At 39.4% G+C, this 19,067-nt stretch overlaps 1 protein-coding gene across 1 annotated transcript; it reads left to right on the top strand.

Annotated features, from left to right (window-relative positions):
• Nucleotides 1-1,964: 1,964 nt before the first annotated feature.
• On the top strand, nucleotides 1,965-17,267 carry vwc2 (von Willebrand factor C domain containing 2; the record flags this gene model as incomplete). The annotated part of the gene is made up of 4 exons (XM_083695245.1): nucleotides 1,965-2,031; nucleotides 6,830-7,577; nucleotides 10,755-10,884; nucleotides 17,116-17,267. Exons 2-4 carry the CDS (start codon nucleotides 6,909-6,911, stop codon nucleotides 17,265-17,267), a joined length of 951 nt encoding a protein of 316 aa, XP_083551371.1. The 5' UTR covers nucleotides 1,965-2,031; nucleotides 6,830-6,908.
• Nucleotides 17,268-19,067: the final 1,800 nt, after the last annotated feature.

Genomic DNA, 19,067 nt, shown 5'->3' with positions numbered 1-19,067 from the left:
TGAAATAAACAGAGCTTTTTATGGGTATTTTTTTCCTTTCGATTGCACAGCAAAATCAAAGAATTCACATGCTTGTAGATATTGTTACATTTCAAATGAAGTCTCAATTCAAATGCGGTATGGTATGGTCAGTCATTATCTTAATTAAATCTCTACTGTTTGAGTGCACAGCACAGATATATTTCCATATTGCTAGATTCTTTGTCAATAATTTATTAGGTACAAAAGTCTGGGTTATTTAAGTCTTGTACCTTGCTCTAGAAACCAATTACTATTTATAGCTTGAATTCCTTTGGGTACAATTTTACAGAGCTGTTTGACACAATTGTAAGGATAAGGGGTTGTAAGACTTATTGTAAGTTCTTTTAATTTATCACTTATCATAAGAGTTTTTCCGACATGCTATTTAATGTCCACCATAGGTACCATAGGTCTACAGATTCAATAGATTTAAGTAGTTTAACTAAGAACAAAAACACAATAACAACAGTTTCACTTTAAATTAAATCCATTGATGCCACTGCACTCGTGTTCATACATATTGTAATGTAAAGTTGTTCATTGTCCAATTCAATCTTTGAGATGCCCCTAAAATAATAATTGCTTATCTATGAGAATAAATAGTAGAATTAAGTAAATAATTGTTTTGTTTGTATCTGAGTTGTGTATGGGCATAACAACTGTTGAACTCTGGCACAAACAGGTCTACAGCAACAGGTATGGAGCAAACTTATTTCTTTAATGAAAATTTGAGGTGAACTTGGTGTGACCCAAAACATCAAGTACATATTCAACACATTGAAATATCCTCACAGGTAATGCAGGAACAACTTAGCCTCTGGTTGCCTATTCAAGCATACTCCTAAGTATACTGTAGCCTCTCCCTGTTTCTCAGCCAGCCCTCTTCATCTGGAATGAACCCTGGTACTGCATATATTAAACTACCTTTTTTCGATTACAGAGCTTTATAGACTTTGAAATCCACAATCCAAACCCCTAAGAGCACAGGGCTCTTAGCCTGTTTGCATGTCGATTTCCACTTTCGGGGCTAAAATGCTGTTGGAGATAATCAATAAATAATAGGGATGGAAACAGTAATGACAGCTAGGGATGTGTACAGTAGTGACAGCCAGCAGTGGTGCATCTCTGCAGTATGCCATGGGCAGTTGTGAGCTCACAGCCTCTTGCTAATGCTATATTAATGATTTCCCCTAATGGGGAGGGCGTGGTGTTGTGTGGATTGTTATGATTGTGATTGTTTCATAGCTTTTTTCAGGCAATGAGAATGCAGGTAAGACAGTGATCAAATTACAAAGTTTATGAAGAATGTGTGTGTGTGTGTGTGTGTGTGTGTGTGTGTGTGTGTGTGTGTGTGTGTGTGTGTGTGTGTGTGTGTGTGCCAATTTCCATAGTCTTTATCACATACTCATTATCTATACTTATCCTATCCCATATTTCAGGAAATTCCTTTTCTTGTACTGTAGGCCTACTTTTAGTTCCTGTGCTGTTACCCTACATAATTACAGTTATATCCTCTTCTCTTACTAGCACAATTACGTTTGCTTTCTCAAAAAGTCCTAAAATGAGGGTTTTAAATGAAGGTGATAATTTCACACATGCTCATGTTGAGCCTACTCTGTAACCATACCCCACCTAGTGGTCAAGTGCAAGCTCACCATTTTCATTGAACCCTTGAATATGTGACGTAAGAACACTGATGTTTTTTTGTCACCCGAACCAAAAAGTGGTAATGTAGACGAGGGAACGCATTTGCTGCTCGGGTCTCGCAGTATATCGAACGACAACCCAGTTATCGTAGGAAAAGGACCAGAAGGTACAAATGTATTAAAGTATCCTTATAGGAAGCTAGATCCGTATGTATGATAGTGTAGTCTATTGGCTTATTTGACATATGCGTTTGCTTTTCTGTCACTAAAGTGATTTGCCGCCGCCGAGGGCTGCTGTTATAATATACAAGCTCCGACTTCAACCTCAAACCAGCGGTCAGCATAACGACACAGAAAATTACAGGTAACATGGTTTATAGTTTCTGCTACTATTTCAATTGTTTTGCAACTTTCTATGTGAATAGGTTCATATTTCAGCGTGCACATTTCCACATCAACTTAGTTTGATTCATTAGAGTCTTGTGATAATCTCTGAGAATTTAGAACACCATCGCGTAGATGCATGCCAATTGATTAGATCTAAAGATTGTGCATAGGTGCATATCCTACACATCTGGCAGGTCACCTAAAAAAGCTGTTAATTGGTCATATTCGAAAACAATCTATCTGTGCGCTTTGTCTATCGTCCGAATGAGCTCTTTTTGTCGGCATTCAGCAGCACAATGTCATTTTGCTTATCATGTATTGCTATTGTAGGCTATACATCCTATTCAAACGCTGCTGACATTTGAATGGGTTCAGTACGTGCTCGACCATATCATATATGTATTATCAATGGCTCGGCCGTGTCTGACTATCTGCTGCTGTAACAGGTGCATGGGAAGTAGTGAACATCATGTTGATTTCGACAAAAGCAGCACTGTGGATGTGATGTGGAGTTTTTTTATTTTGTTTTCTCTGCATCAAACAGTACAGTAACCTACTTAGAATCGGCTTGCCTTGGAATAGCTCTGTATGCACAATGTGACATTGAGATTATGCATTTCTCTCAGTTCTCAGTGTTAACCTACTTTTGTCATTATCATCAAGTCAATTACAAAAATGATTGAGTGCATTATAGAAAGGCATAGGCATAGGATCCCAGATACCCATGGTAGCCATGGATTTACCTTATACCCCTCCAGAGGGTGCAACCTCAGACAACTCCTCTGATACATGACTCTGTAGACCTCTGATCATTGCCCTCATGGTTACCATCCCAATGTTGACTCCATGTGACAAATACATGGGTGGTGTTGAATCAGGGTACTTTGTACACCAATCAACACCTTATAATTGTATTTTACACTACTCCCACTCATACCATATTACCTCGGAATAAACTACAGTAGGTTGAAGATGAATGGGGTTCTGCCATGTATCCATTTACACCAACAGAACACAGTAACAGGTTGTGATTTATCAAGTGGGTCACAGTGACATTAGTGGTTAGGTCTGGCTGTCCCATTTACTGGAAATGGATCTGGACCAACTAAATTATTGGGATTTCTACTATATGTCCGGAGCTGGGCAATTATTGGTTGGGAATTGAGTGGGTAATAGACTCATTTACACCAAACTCTCCCGATAAATAACCCACTAAATTCCAGGCTATCGTGGGTGTCAATGGGTCGTAATCATAATGTTATTAGCTGGATTGTTTGATTTATTACATTTATGTAAGCTACTGCATCTTTAGGCATGTTTTTTTGGATTTGGGTCAGTAGTAAATATCACAGTCAAGGGATGCAATTCAATTAGACAGCCTGGAGCTGTCTTTATTCACTGGCAGCCTGCTTTAGAATACCCATCAGTCACTCTCATTGCTTTAATTAGATTTCATCATTTCACACCATTTATTCACATAAACAAATTAAGGCTTTTCCAAGTTGAGAATCATTAATTCAATGTTATTTCAACCCTGTCAAATCTCAGCCCACTAGCCACTACTGTCTGAACACTTTTCATTCCATCTCAGATGATCTGCATTGTCACAAAATGAAGCTAACCTGAATCGCTCATGTGATCTATGAAGAATAAGAATATTTTTCGAAGGAAATCTCATACTGTATACTTATACGCAATCCATATGTCAATGTGCTTAATAAACATATTTTACACAAAGCTTAAGTCAACTGAAACAAATGTATCCTTTCCCTAACTATAGTATACAGAAGGCCAGAAGTGACCATCATACAGCATTGCCTTCTTTAATGACAGTTTATATGTTAACATTGCATCTTATCTTTGATTAAGAGATTTATGTTTAGCTTCTAATACTATACATAATGAAGGTGAACTGCCTTGGAGGTTTGCTGTTTTAATTGGGGCTGATCTGTTGCTGATTTGATATGGGTCCTCCTTTACCTGACACCTGAAATATTAGGAAAGATAAATGTTCCCACTATCCTCACCATGGTTTACTTTGTTATTATCAACTGTTGATGTCATTCAAACTGGAACTGGTAAAGGCACACGTCACTACTTCCATTTACATGGAATATATTTTTTTTCTAGACGCACCCATACAGGAAACTAAATGACGTATGAGCATCATGAAAAACTCCTTTATTTCTCCTATTCTCCTCTTAAGACCTGTGTTGGGCCTGGGCACTCGAGGCAAACTAAAGAAGGAAGAGGAAGATCAGGTTCCCTAAAGAGTTCATTTGAACAATGACCATCTTCTTAATCTGATGCATACAGTTTGTAGCAGAGGTGATTTGGAATAACACTCGTGATGAGATAGCCCTGTCTGAGACATGTCAATTTGAGTGTCACCCTCAGACCATGAGTAATGAGTAATATGTCCTCCTGGCCTAATGGTAGACGCTTGTGTCTTTCATGTGGGAGACCTGGGTTTGAACCCCGCCCATCACACATATGCCTTCCCTGGCTAGGTCAGTCAAATATTAAGATTATGAATGAGTATGGTGCTACAGTAATGAAGCTACTCTTGACTCAAAGGAAAGCTAGCATTTTATTGATATTTCACACTGAAATATGGTCTACACTAAGTTAAGATGTAGCTTCACTTGCCATGTCGACTGATGAATAAGGCCATACGTCATAAATTATTTGAGATAGTAAGCATTATTGAATCTGCCATTCTCACACTCTTCAGTATCATAGCCTGGTTAATCATTTCCACAAGAGGCATTGTTAAATGATTTAAGATGTTAACACAACCTTAAACCTGACCTTAAACAAATGATTTACAACCATGTTGACAATAAGGAGTGAACCAGACCTTCTCAGCTGGAAGACAAAAAGTGTTTATTCACTGTAGTGCTGCAGCACTGAGGCGCAGCTCCTTTAAATGTCAGGGAAAACATTGACAGTCCTCTGTCAGTCACACACACACACTGGCATGAGCTGACGACATTGATGTCATAGGCCAGTGGTGGCAACTGGTCCTCAGGGACCCCCAGACATTCCATCAGCAAATTAATAATACAATGTTGTTATCACAGTCAGTGTTACTACTCGGGTAAGATAACTACTAAATGTAAAATGTTACCAATTACCTACTTTCACATGCACTAATAGAACCCTCCAATGATAAAAGAAAAACAAAGCCTATTATAGCACTGGGCAGGCAGTGGCCACTATGTATGAACCCACAAGATGATGGCTAGCCTGTGGGGCTGTAGGAAAGAGAGAGGACATGCAGCAGCAGTGTAGGACTGGTACTAGCAGGAGCAGCTGTTAAAGCAGTGAGGTTATATGCTGTGTAGAGCCAAATTATGTCCTTTGGCTTATAAAGGCTGGCTGTCTCTCTCTTCTGCAACACCATCGGTATGCACCTCATTCTGCCTCTCACTTCCACCCTGGAGTTCATGGAATTACTAGATTTAGCTGGAATTTACCCAAATCTCATCATTTCTCTGAGGTGACATGGTAATATTTCTCAGGAATTAGACCTGTCCATTCATAATAAATACCAGGTTTGTATTCTTATTAGTTTATTAAGTCATTTTAGAAAAACTCCAACGGGTAGGGGTAATGGTAGGTGTTAGGGTTAAGGGTAGGGGTTAGGTTAAAGGTTAAGGATAGGCGTAATGGTTAGGTTTAATAATAGGCTTATCCCAAAGGTTCCACATAGCATCTACTGTGCTAATAGGAGATTGATATGCTGCTGTGCATAGTACTGAGATGTAGCTGTGACTTGCTCCATCATTTTCAGTCGCTTGTGCCCCTAAACATATTTTGAGTTCTGATGACTGTTAAAGGGCTGAGAATGTCTGCTTTCTAACCATGCCAAATTTGTGTCTCAACTCAAATAATGACTCAAATAATGAGTCAGTTACTGTCGGGAGTAATACTGAACACTTTTTGAGGTAACGGCTATCGCATTCAACTCACAGCACCGCAGACACTCGTACCGCAGCTCAAATTACGACTTTTTGTCTGACATTAAACACATGACATAGCTAGCTAGCTAACTGGCTGTCTGTGATAAAAGTTCAGCTAATTAGTTTGTCATGACTTTAGCTAAACTGCAGTGCAAAGCAGACAGTTAGCTAGTCAATGACTTTACAGTTAGTGCAACTGCGAGCAACTCATGGAAAGTATATATACATTATGATTTCACCTTTAGTGAAGCGATTTTATGTCTCAATGCAGATGTTGCACATATAAACCAACCTCTTTTGTAGTGTTTTTTTTCTTGCAATTCTGAGCATTATTGACATTAACATACACAAATCCAATGTATTTATTTGATTCTTTCTTGAGAAAAACCATGATCTTTATTTGAATCTGTGCAGTTCTCTGGGATTTATTTAGAACAGAATTCATTGATTATTTTCTTTGTTCAGAGAGCAGAGCGAGAGAGTGGTCAATTCAGGTCCTTTTTTGGCCATTTTCTCTTCAGTCTGTCACTGCGGGAAGCGGTTGATGCAAGGAGAAGGGTTAGTGTAAGAAACCGTATTGATTTTCTGACATAAGCCATATGAATGCACTCCATTCTGACAACCCAATAGACTACACTTGTGTCTGTTTAGGCCTTTTACTGTAGAGTTTTTTTTGGCAGGACACGGTACAATGCAGAAACAAAATGTCTACTCTACTACAGTTCTGCAGGCAGACACGGAGACAAAGTGAATACTAATGACTTGACTATTATGTGAAAAAGTACTGATGATTTAATTTTGTCTTTCCAGATGGACTGACTCACGCGTGAAATGTGAAGTGTGTTATGTGAACCAAGGTGTCATCCCACCTTGCAGGTGGTGGGGAGATATGCTGCACTCTGTTGCCATGACAGCAGAAGTTCTCTTTGTTCTGTGGTTCCTGATGACCGGTGCTCAGTGTAACCCCATAGTACCCTTGTCGGTGAGCCGGGAACGTCTGGAGAAGGTCCTGATCCAGGTCAGGGAGGAGAAGCAGGACAGCCAGGCATCTGAGGGGGTACTGAGCTACAGCACCCAGCAGAAGCTTGAGGAGCTCAGTTCCATAGCCCTAGAGAGCAACAGAGGGGCCAATAGAACCTCTGTCAACAGGGCCAGGCCTAACCCAGGCACTAAAAAGCGTGGAGCCAAGGGAGCAAAGGCACAAGATGTGTGGGGGGAGGAGCAAGAGGACCCAAACCTAATAGACGAGGGCCCTACCAGTGAAGTCAACCTCTCTCTTGATGCCATTGATGAGTACGCATACCCAGATTACAGGGGGAAGGGCTGCATGGATGAGAGTGGCTTTGTGTTTGCCATCGGTGAGAAGTTTACCCCAGGTCCCTCCACATGCCCGTGCCTCTGCACAGATGAGGGTCCCCTGTGTGCCAAGCCTGAATGTCCCAAAGTTCCCCCTCGCTGCATCAGGGTGGACACCAGCCAGTGCTGCCCACAGTGCAAGGAAAAGAAGAACTACTGTGAATTTCGGGGCAAAATCTACATGTCGCTACAGGAGTTTAAGGTGAGCATGTGACTGCATCCATTTGTAACATGTTTAATAGCAAACACTTGGGGAACTGCAAATAGAACACTTCCATGTGTGTGATGGGCTTATTACAAGCACTATACAGAGGCATGTTACTTTGAAAACAGGCTGAAAACAGTGAGCCTGTTTAAGCAGCATTTTTAACATTTATTTTGTAATTTAGTTATTACTCAATACTGTATCTTGATACAATTGGTAATCTTGGTAGAATGATCTTTTTTTGAGCTAAGCTCATTAGATTTCAAAGAGCTCATCTCTCATTTATATTAGAAGCTCCATAGACAACTCTACCACCAGCTTTGTATTGTATCTTTGATAAAAGGTACTACATTAAATATGCTGTACGGAGGATTGACAAGCTAAGGAAAGTATATTTTACCCTTACATTTTCAGCTTGAAATGGAGCTATAGCCTGAAGCATGTATAACTCGATATATCTGCAAAATTGTCTGCCGTAATGTATAACTTTTCCCAAAGCAATTTCCTGGTTGATGAACACCCATTTGAAACTCTGGTAATCCTTGCTTTTTTGCTTTAGTTCTTCTCTTAGAATACCATATATCGATTGAATGGTTTTTTTTTTTAATAATATATCCTTTGTGCCTGGGGGATTAGAAACAAGAGCAACAGGCAACACATTATTTTTTTATTCAACTGTACTACTCGCACACTCCCCTTTATTACTAGCTTTCCAAAGCAATTCTACACCCTCTTCACAAACCAAAGAAATTGAAGGCATCTTTCTTCTGTTTCCCATTGAGCACATTGATTTTCCTTTTTTCATTGATTGGCTACTGATTCTAGACTCACGCAGTGAGTATTTATATTTATAAATCATTTATTCTCAATCAAGTCTGGATAGACTGGACCTGCACAGAGATACAATAGCCACAGTATGTGGCATGTAGTGGGGGTGCAAAGAGTGTACAGTATATATACAGGGCCCTCCATAATTATTGGGACAGTGAAGCATTTCTTCTTCCTTTGGCACTATACCCCAAAGGTTTGAATTTGAAATCAAACAATTACTTTGAGGTTAAAGTATAGACTCTCAGCTTTTATTTGAGACAAAAATGAAAAAAAAAATGTATACATAGTCCCGCTATTTTATGGCACCAAAAGTATTGGGACAAAATAATGTTATGTTCAAATTAAGCACTCATGTTTAGTATTTGTTCACATATCCTTTATTCATGCATTAACTGCCTAAAGTCTGTGACCCATTGACCCCACCAGACACTGGTTATCTTCTCTGGTGATGCTCTGCCAGGCCTGTACTGCAGCCATCAGTTTTTGTCAGTTAAGTCTTTGTTGTAAGTCTTTTTGCCTAAAATATTATCTTCAGGAAATGAAATGCATGTTCAATTGGATTTAAATAGGAAGATTGACTTGGCCAGTCAAGAACTTTCCATTTTTGGTCTTGAAAGACTCCTTAGTTGCTATGGCAGTATTTTTGATGTCTTACTGTATGATGAAGCGCAGTCCAATGAGTTTGGAGGTATTTGCTTGTACTCGTTCTGATGTTTCTGTACACTTCAGAATTCATTCTGCTGCTGCCGTGAGCAGTTACTTCATCAATTACAACAAGTTAACCAGTTCTAGTGGCAGCCATACATGCCAAACCATAACACCCTTTCCACCATGTTTCACAGATGAGGTGGATCTTGGGCAGTTCCTTTTTTTTCCATCACTCTGGTGCATCATAATATTCGCTTTATCTGTCCACAATAACATTTTATTCCTCTGTCAGCTAGGTATCTTTTTAGGTACCTTTTAGCAAACTGTAACATGGCCATCCTGTTTTTGAGCCTAACTAATGGTTAGCACTTTGCAGTGTAGCCTCTGTAGTTCAGTCTTCTGCAGATTGTAGTCTCTGACACATTCATGCCTACCTCCTTGACAGTGTTTCTGATCTGTGGGACAGTTGTTTTGGGGTATTTCTTTATCATGGTGATAATGTCTCAGTCATCTACTGTAAAGGTCTTCCTTGGCCTGGAATCAGGCTGTTTGTGATTGTTGATCTACAACCAGTGCTTTCTTTTTAATAATGTTGCAAACGGTTGATTATACAACTGTTTCAAATCAAACATTGTGATTGGCTGAGGAGCATTCCAGCCCTTCCGGTATCCCCGATATCAGCATGGCTACCTCATCACTTTCACTTACCAAATGTATACGTACACGATAAACACTCACTTATTGTAGTTTTTTTAAAAACTTGTTTTTCAATAATGAAAACGTTGCTGGACCAATGGAGGGAATTCTTACAATAATGGTTCATTTATGTTTGTTTTTGTCATTCGTATGCTGCTATACTCCTTAAAAACTGAACTAGCTAGCTAGCTTTTATAAGACAGCCAGCTATTTGTTTACTGGGTCACCAAGCCAATCATATTGGACCATACATTCCAGAACTATCAACCAACCTGCGCCCCTAACTGCAGTGATATTTCATGCATTCCAGAACTATCAACAATTATTGTTGCCATCAGAAACCTACAATAACACACTCAAGGGTGTGCTATATATCTAGGATATCGGTCAATGGCATTTGGCTGTGCCTCATGCCTATGAGTGCATCACAGCCATTCCAATATCCATGATATAGCACACCCTTGAGTGTGTTATTGCTTAACTTTGGTAAGCCTACATTTTTTACTGCTTTTGTTCTTTCAGCCTCATAATGGCTTCTTTGACTTTCAGTGACACCTCTTTGGTTTTCATGTTGACAGACACCAATAGCAGACTCCAAAGGCAACCGCAAAGCCTAGAATCAATACTGGACATTGACAGCTGTCTTATGCCTGCACAAATGATGTGACAGAACACACCTGACAAGCCAATGGTCCCAATACAAATAAAAGCTGAAAATCTATAATTCAACTTCATAGTAATTGTTTGATTTCAAATCCAAACTTCTGGAGTATAGAGTCAAAAGAAAGATTTAAAAAATGCTTCACTGTCCCAATAATTACGGAGGGCACTGTATATAGAAGACGGTCATGAGATTCAACTGTTTCAGTCATCAATGTTATAGCTTGCAGGTAAGAACTGTTTTTGAACCTGGTGGTACAGGAGAGCTGTGTGTGTGTGTGTGTGTGTGCCTGTGTGTTTGATTAAATCGTTTTTTTTCTCCCTCTTCCTCTTCTCCAGGTGTCTCCATGTGAGAAGTGCCGCTGCGAGGCAAGCGGAGAGGTTTTGTGCTCTGTGGCAGCTTGTCCTTTGACGGAGTGTGTGAACCCGGAGTATGAGCCTGAGCAGTGTTGTCCCATCTGTAAGAGTGGTGAGTGTTGTCCCTCTGTAAGAGTGGTGAGTGATTCATGTTGTCTCTAATATCTCATCATAACATAGAACACAAAGCATGCTGAAAGCAAGAACTCACCAACTGTCCCTTACAGTATAACTACTCCATTACCAGTCACCATCACTACTACTATGACAGTCACTACTTCAACCAGTGCTACTGGCCTACTACTAAATAATAACAGTTTCAGAACAAAATATGTTGAAACTGTCAATAATGCCTAACAGGCAAATCACCAAGCTGCCTTTCGTGTTATAGATGTTGAACAGTTCATGAAAGGCTACTCTCGCCTCATCATGCAAGATAACAATCTTGAGGTTGCTTATGAAACTTGTTGTAACCACTCTCAATATCATAGCTAAGATCGACAGAGCTCTGGATGGAAGGACCGACTGTCCATGAGATCAACATAATAGTTTTAACCATGTTTTTAAGATATACAGTACAATGGATTAAAACAAGCTTATATTTGGGTTCTGATGGGGTAACACAGTTGAACTAATCTCATATGCATTTATAAGGTATAGTCTTCAGGAATCAATGGCTTTATTAATTAATTAATTAAAGTCCCAAAATGGATGTACCGATTACAGATTGCCCCTTTAAGTCAACATTACTATAATAACATTCATCTTTACTACCACTTGTTCTACTATGATTGAAATAATTTTAGACAGCTGGAGCAAGCCCACAAATTTTCATCAGGAAATAATAATAATAAAAATTACGTCTCAATTACCCCAGACAGTGTGTTTGCAATGAATTGCTACAATATGCTGGTGTGAATAAATGCTCCCTGGGTTAGTGTGTGAGATCCTTCTGATTTGAAAGCATTCTCTGGAGTTCTCTGGGTCACAGTGAATTATCTGAAGTTGTTTCAGATGATTTCAGACAGCATGTCCTAGATTGTGTCCCCTTGTTTTTCTTTGGGTGACCCTAATGCAACATGGCAATGTCAGCAATGTTGCCTCCTTCAGCAAAAATAATGATGACTGGCAATATGTATCTCAAACATGGCCTCTTAAAGTGACGTGCTGTTTACAGTATACAATGTAAATGCAATCAGCATAAAAAGAAACATGTTTGCCTCAATACAATAGTCAAGATTTGCTCAGTTATATTTTCAGGGATATTAATCTATAGGGGAGAGGCACTTGAATTTCCTTAAGCAGAAATGTGGCATACAGTATGTAGTGTCCATGTATATTCAATGAACCAAACAATCCACAGGCTTGTTCAGGCAATAAGGGTTTATAGTTTTAAGATCAATCAATGCCATGTAGCGTAACTGTATTGTAACTGTATTCACAACTACTGGGACTACCGCATGTTACCATTCTACAGTGTTACTGAAACCGGAAATCCCGAAAATCGCACAAAATGACCATGGCTCCAGGGAAAAAGTCAAGTAGATCAGTACATGGGTCGACATACAAGTGATTTCTCTCCAATGTTGATCATACCGACATTAGACAACACACCAATTCTCATTAGCTTTAGTGAATTCCATGGTAGAACATAGTGTGTAAATTAGTTTGGTTTAAGGTTGTTTATAAGTTTCTTGCTGTATTGTTGTGTCAGGCTCATTCATATACAGATGTTGTTTGAGAGGTAAACAGATGTTGAGACCTCCTGAGAGCTCGAGGCATCTGAAGTATGACATCAAAGCTTCTCCAATTGCTAATGGCCACCAAAGTGGAGAACGGATAAGTGACGAGATTCAAGATCACACTCCACAGATTGTACTGCAGTGAACAAAATACCCTGTTTATCCTATTCTTACTGATGAGTTCAATAGAAAATGTGGCTTAAGGAGCTGAACAGAGAAGTCAAAGTTGTTTATATACAAGTAATATATACAATACAATACAAGTCAAACAAGTTCTATACAAGTCATTCGAATCCCTGTCATTTATGCAGCAGTCTTTTGCTAGGCTATAATATTCTCACTGCCATCACCAAAATTATTTAATTTAATGCATTTTGTTAGTGTTGTTATGAAATGTATCTCAGTGTTTTGACGTTTGATTGCTTCATCTATCATGCAGAGACATCATTTTGGCCTTTTCAGGCATGCAAAATCATTTCTGTTATGGCAGAGCACCGTGTCTCAGATGTGTTGTTCAAGCTGTATGCAAAGAGACACTTGAGGAAGAGCCGGGGGGGAGATGAAAGTGAGGGGTATCGCTAACATCCACCCCAGGCAGTTGTTCATGAATATCAAAGAACATCTGTGAAAGGCACCTTTGTGAAACGAAAACAAGTTCACATCCGCTGTACCTGTTAAACATGAAGATATAGTAATCATTGCATTGGATTTTGGTTATGCATGTGACCAATGTAGGAAATACATTAATTGAACATACAGTAGATAGCACTATCTATAATGATACTTTAATTTATGTAAAATGCGCAGAGTACAAGTGCAGTCAATTTAACTTAAGAAGAAAGAAACCTCTCATAGTTTAGCAGTATCAATTAGATTTTTCTTGAGATTGCTTTTTCTCTTCCTAAAGGACGTGGATTCAATGATATGCGCCTCAAGGCTTAAACGTATGCTGAGTAAATTCAGCTTCAAGGTTTCTGCCACAGCTACTGCCTCCAATAACACAGAAAGCAAGTTAATCCAGAAGTTGACTGCTGCTGCATGGTTCTCATTTCTTCACTGTGTCTCAGTGGTAGTCCCTCCCCCACGACATTAGCTCACACAGGCCATCGCCTTGGCAACGCATGAGGAAACAAGTACTGCTCTTGAAGGCTCAGACATTGGGGTCGACACTAATCTGTGGAGGTTGTGATAAACAGGCCAAACCAGAGCCAAACGCACTTCAAACAGCACACCACAAGAGGAGGAAACCTGGTCGCCAAAGGAAACAAAAACTCTAATTTGAAATAAGCGAGGTATGGGAGGATATATTCATGAAGGGGCAATAGAGGTGCTGCAAAAAGAAGTAAAGAAAGAGTGCATTAAAAACTGTAGAGTAATGTATATGTAGTATAGTGGTTGAATTGAATTCCTTGAATCACTTAGCTGGTGGGCCTGAATTTACAAAAGAGAATTAAGCTGAGAAGCTTTCGGGAAACTGACCCCAGATCATTTGGAATACAGAATAACACAGGCCAATCATAATCATCAGATACACTACACTTACAGTACACTGTTGTTTATTTTATAATTTTGATCAAATGAATGAAAGCCATGGAAACAGAGAAGGATAAAGAGGGTAAGGAGGAAAAATGCAACACTTGATTAAAGCTATAATGTATTACATCCATGTGTACAGTAAAGCTCTGAGCATACCATTTCTGAAACTCTACATAAGGTAAAATACTGCTAAATTGACAGCAGTGTATGACTATATTAACATGTGGCAGCACATTGGACTGCAATCTCATGCAACATGTTGGGCGAGTAAATGATTCATGTGTTAGCAGAATCACTGCTCTAAATTCTCTCCTCCCCAAACGCTTCCACTTACCATTTTCACAAAGCTAGCTGGGGTATTTTTCTGCATTCATAATGCATAATAAAGAACTGCATTAAGGGAAGTGATTTGCAGTTATTCTGCTGTTTCCATTACCTACACTTTTAAAGTGTATCCAGATTACAGTAAAGACGTCATCATCATTGTTAAGCCACAGGTACTAATGAGTATTTCTTTTTACACTTTTGTCCAATCCTACTGCATAGACAGATGCATACTGGGCACAATTCTGGCAAGAACACGTCGTACTGTCTTTTTGTGTTTTCTGAGAGTCTGATGCTAGAGATGAATGGTGGAAGGCTTCTTTGTTGCTCATGTAATGTGATTTGGGAAAAACAGTTACAGTAGAGAGAAGAGGGATATTGTATTAATGAAGCCATGACTAAAAAGGTGGGTGTTGAAATGATGAGCAGAAGAAAAGGGTGACAGCGATGAGTAAGCAGAGTTGACAGAATGTGCATAAACGATTAGAAATCAGTGTCATGCAAATCATCTGTGCACAAATGCTTGACAGGCTTCTGCTCAATCTTGTCTCCACAGGACATATTTCCTGATTTGTACCAGGTTGATTTGCCTACTTATTGAGTGAAAGAGGACTCAATCATTTTTAGAGACTATCTTTTAGGCAGTGTTTTGCTTAATGTTATGATAAATGTTTTAAATGATGAATCAACTGCAACAGGAGCGTGCTCAGTTGTTACGCAGACAAAGTCTCATCAGTATTCATCTGACAAGTTATAAATGTGTTAGGGCTGACATTTTGACAGCCTCGGAAAACTGTTCACATTGATTGATGTCCCAGCATGCTTTTCCTTAGCTTGTCCATCAAATGAAATGTCTTAGCTGCAGCTGAACGACTCATATGTCATCTTAATACTTACATATAGATAGATAGATAGATAGATAGATAGATAGATAGAAAGATAAAAATTGTGGCGATGTATGCTAAGGAGGATAGTCTAACACTAATCCACACTACATGTCTGTGTGTGTGTGTGTGTGTGTGTGTGTGTGTGTGTGTGTGTGTGTGTATATATATATATATATATATATATATATATATATAAGTATTAGTATTATATAGTGCTGCTCAACAACTTGTTAGTAACCAATATTGTGCAACACACTATGTTGAGTGTGCAGCTCCTTAAGTGCCTATTTGGGTCTGTGTTGCTTGAAAGATAAGGGATGATTTATGTGAATATCTTTTTGGCTACTCGTGGAAGACAGAGGGGGTTTCTTGAGACAATAGCCTTGCTTTTACATTAGGAACCAGAGGAAAGAAGGTTATATAACTGTGGTGAACGTGGGAAAGCTTACATCTAACTGGTTTCTTAGTCCATCCATTGAATATTGCTGCTTCAAAGGTCCAGTAATTTAACATTCAAGCGTTCTAAAAGCTTACTAATACTTGTAATGACTATGTTTAATCAGTAGTGATCAGGGACTCAGATCCCTTAAAAGAAATACAGTGCCTTGTTTAAGTAATGGGATAGTGAAGTATTTCATAAATATAAAAATACCAAAAGTTTAAAACCAAAATAATTAGGTTAAAGTATACATTCTCAGCTTTTATTTGATGGTGTTAGTGTACATATTGGTTTCACCATTTAGAAATGACAAACACTTTTTATATATAGTCCCCCATTCCAGGACACCCAAAATAATAGGACAGATTCATATAATGTCCAAATTAAGCACTTATGTTTAATATTTGGTCGACAATCCTTGGCATGCAATAGCTGTCTGAAGTCTGCAACACATTGAACCCACCAGACGCTGTATTTCTTCTCTGGTGATGCTCAGCCAGGCCTGTACTGCAGTCATCTTTAGTTGTTGTTTGTTTTTAGGTCTTTTAGCCTAAAATGTTATCATCAGGAAATTAAATGCATGTTCAATTGGATTGACCTGGCCAGTCAAGAACGTTCCACTTTTTGACCATGAACAACTCTCTAATTGCTATTGCAGTATGTTTTGGGTCATTGTCTTACTGTGTTATAAAGAGCATCCAATGAATTTGGAGGAATTTGCTTGTACTTAAGCAGACAAGATGTTTCTGTACACTTCAGAATACATTCTGCTGCTGCCGTCAGTTACATCATCAATTAAGTTAGCCAGTTGTGGTGGCAGCTATACATGACACCCCCTCCACCATGTTTCACAGATGAGGTGGTATGCTGTAAATCTTTGGCAGATCCTTTTTTCTCTAAACTTTCCTCTTGTAATCACTCTGGGACATAATAATATTTGTCTTATCTGTCTAGAATATCTTTTTCCAGACCTCTGCTGGCTTTTGTAGGTACTTACCATCCTTTTTGAGGACAACTAGTGGTTTGCACCTTGCAGCAAAGCCTCTGTAGTTCAGCTAGTGAAATATTCTCTGGATGGTATTCTCTGACACATTCATGCCTGCCACCTGGAGAGTGTTCATGATCTGTGGGATAGTTGTTTTAGGGTTTTTCTTGATTAGGGAGGATGTTATTAATGGCCAGAGGTGGCAGCTCCTTTAAGCAAAGTTTCTATGTTTGATGTGTTCATGATGTTGAAATATTAGGGATAATCCACGATCTTTTGACCATCTGCATCTGTAACAATGCTTTTCAGCTGAGACACTGTCCAATGAAAGGCAATAAATGCCTACCCCTTGTTCAGCTCATAACTGTGTACACATCCAATGACAGTGAGTGAAACCACTTACAGTTAAAAAATACTCTTCTTTTGCCAGGGCCAAACTGTTTTGCGGACACAGCAGTGATACCAGCTGGCCGCGAGGTGAAGATTGACGAGTGTACAATCTGCTACTGCACATACGAGGAGGGTACGTGGCAGATCGAGCGTCAGGCCACCTGCAGCAAGAATGACTGCCAGCAGAGTTAGAAACCGGCTTTGGAAGGGGGCAGGGGCCATGGGTACCTGGTGTCTATGCCAGTCAGCACGCAACTCTCAGCCTTCACCCAGCCTACCTACCGGATGTCAGGGTTAGACCCCAGACCATTCCATTTAAGCATTTATAATCACATGTATTGCTAAATAAAAGCTTTGTATGAAGATTTGTAATCCACATACAGAATATCTATTTATCTATGTACTGAAATATGTATGGAAGTATAGGAGAAAAACTCGAACTAGGTTGAAGATATTTTTTATAAGCACTGTATTTTAATATACTGCTACTGTATATGTACAGATGTTCAGCGGTCAAACAAACATCATGGAATGTACTGTATAGAACACCTACAGTTGTCTGTGTTAATGAGGTAAAACAACAGTTGTCTGCGTTATTGGAGGTAAAACAACCTGTGTTAATGAGGTAAAACAACCTGTGTGTCATTCTTACGTGACACTATCCAGTCAGCAGAGAAATGACGGCCCAGATCTGGCCCACGTCTCTTTTCTACCGGCATCCGGATGTGGCCCAGGTACAACTTTGTTCCCCCGGCCAGAAGTGGCCAGCTCTGGCTGCCATTGCTGAGCCTCATCTTTGCCATGAAAAAGCCAGACCTTGGCCGGCATGTGGATGTGACCGAGGTACGACTTTGTTGCTTGAGCCAGAAGTGGACCGATTCTGTCCGTCATACCTGAGCCTGATCTTTGCCTTAAAGGCCAGACCTTGGCCGGTATGTGGGTATGGCCCAGTTATCACTTGATAAACAGCCCAGATATGGGCCAGGTCTGGCTGCTTAACATTAGTCGCCCCAACGGAGGTCCACAGGCGCAATGTGACACTTTATAATAAAATAACTGCCATTGTTAAACCCATGTCTCCCTCCTTCCCTGACTTTATAACATAATAGCATTTTCATGACTACCACACCTTTTTTTGAATAGCCAACAAGTCACATACTGAAGCGCAATTCACATCTGTCCCCAAAGCCTCATGTGTAGCTTTACCCTCATCATGATGAATCGAAAATGACCTTACAGTTATGAATGGATTACCCATTTAAACTGTAAAGGCTATATCAGCAACATAGACAGACAGACAATAACAGTTATTTACATGATCAAAGCAATTACATGTGAATAGAAGCCCACGCAGCGCACACCCAACCTGCGAAGAAAAGACACTTACCCTTCATCACACACGTACTACGAAACACTGGCTTATTGCATCTCGGCAAGTGTCTGAGATGTGAGAATGCCTGCAAAGAAACAGTGTCAATTGGGCCGATGTACACGGAACAATATCTGTGGAATGTGCAACCGACGTCTGTGGATCTTGCACACAGGAACTCAGAAGATTTGTTTTGAAGTTGTTTTGCATGGTGGAGCATAAAAGCCGACGAATTTGTCTGTTGACATTACTGATGTATTTGTGTAAAGGTGCATAAAGCCACTGAAAGAAGAAGCAACTTTTTGTCCACTCTAATGTTTTTAACTTAAGCAAATGACTGATGTATAGACCTTCTTCCATATACAGTATGTTTAATTATATTTCATTAAATGTTATTATTGCTTCAGATTTGTGTTCTATTTTACACATTGGCGCTTCACATTTGACCGCAGGTTTTTGTTACAGTCCGTCAATATGTTATAGTCAATATGTAAGCTCTTTAAAATACTAAATGTGGTATTCTAATGATTCTAATGTCCTGACTAAACACAACCAGTGCATCATTTTGACATGGTATTGATCTAATTCAATGATTACACTGTCACACTAACGTCAACAAATGG

This window comes from Argentina silus, assembly GCF_951799395.1.
Source record: "Argentina silus genome assembly, chromosome: X".
Lineage (NCBI taxonomy): Eukaryota > Metazoa > Chordata > Actinopteri > Argentiniformes > Argentinidae > Argentina > Argentina silus.
Note: the sequence above shows the minus strand (reverse complement) of the source record. Positions and strands in the feature narration are given on the sequence as shown.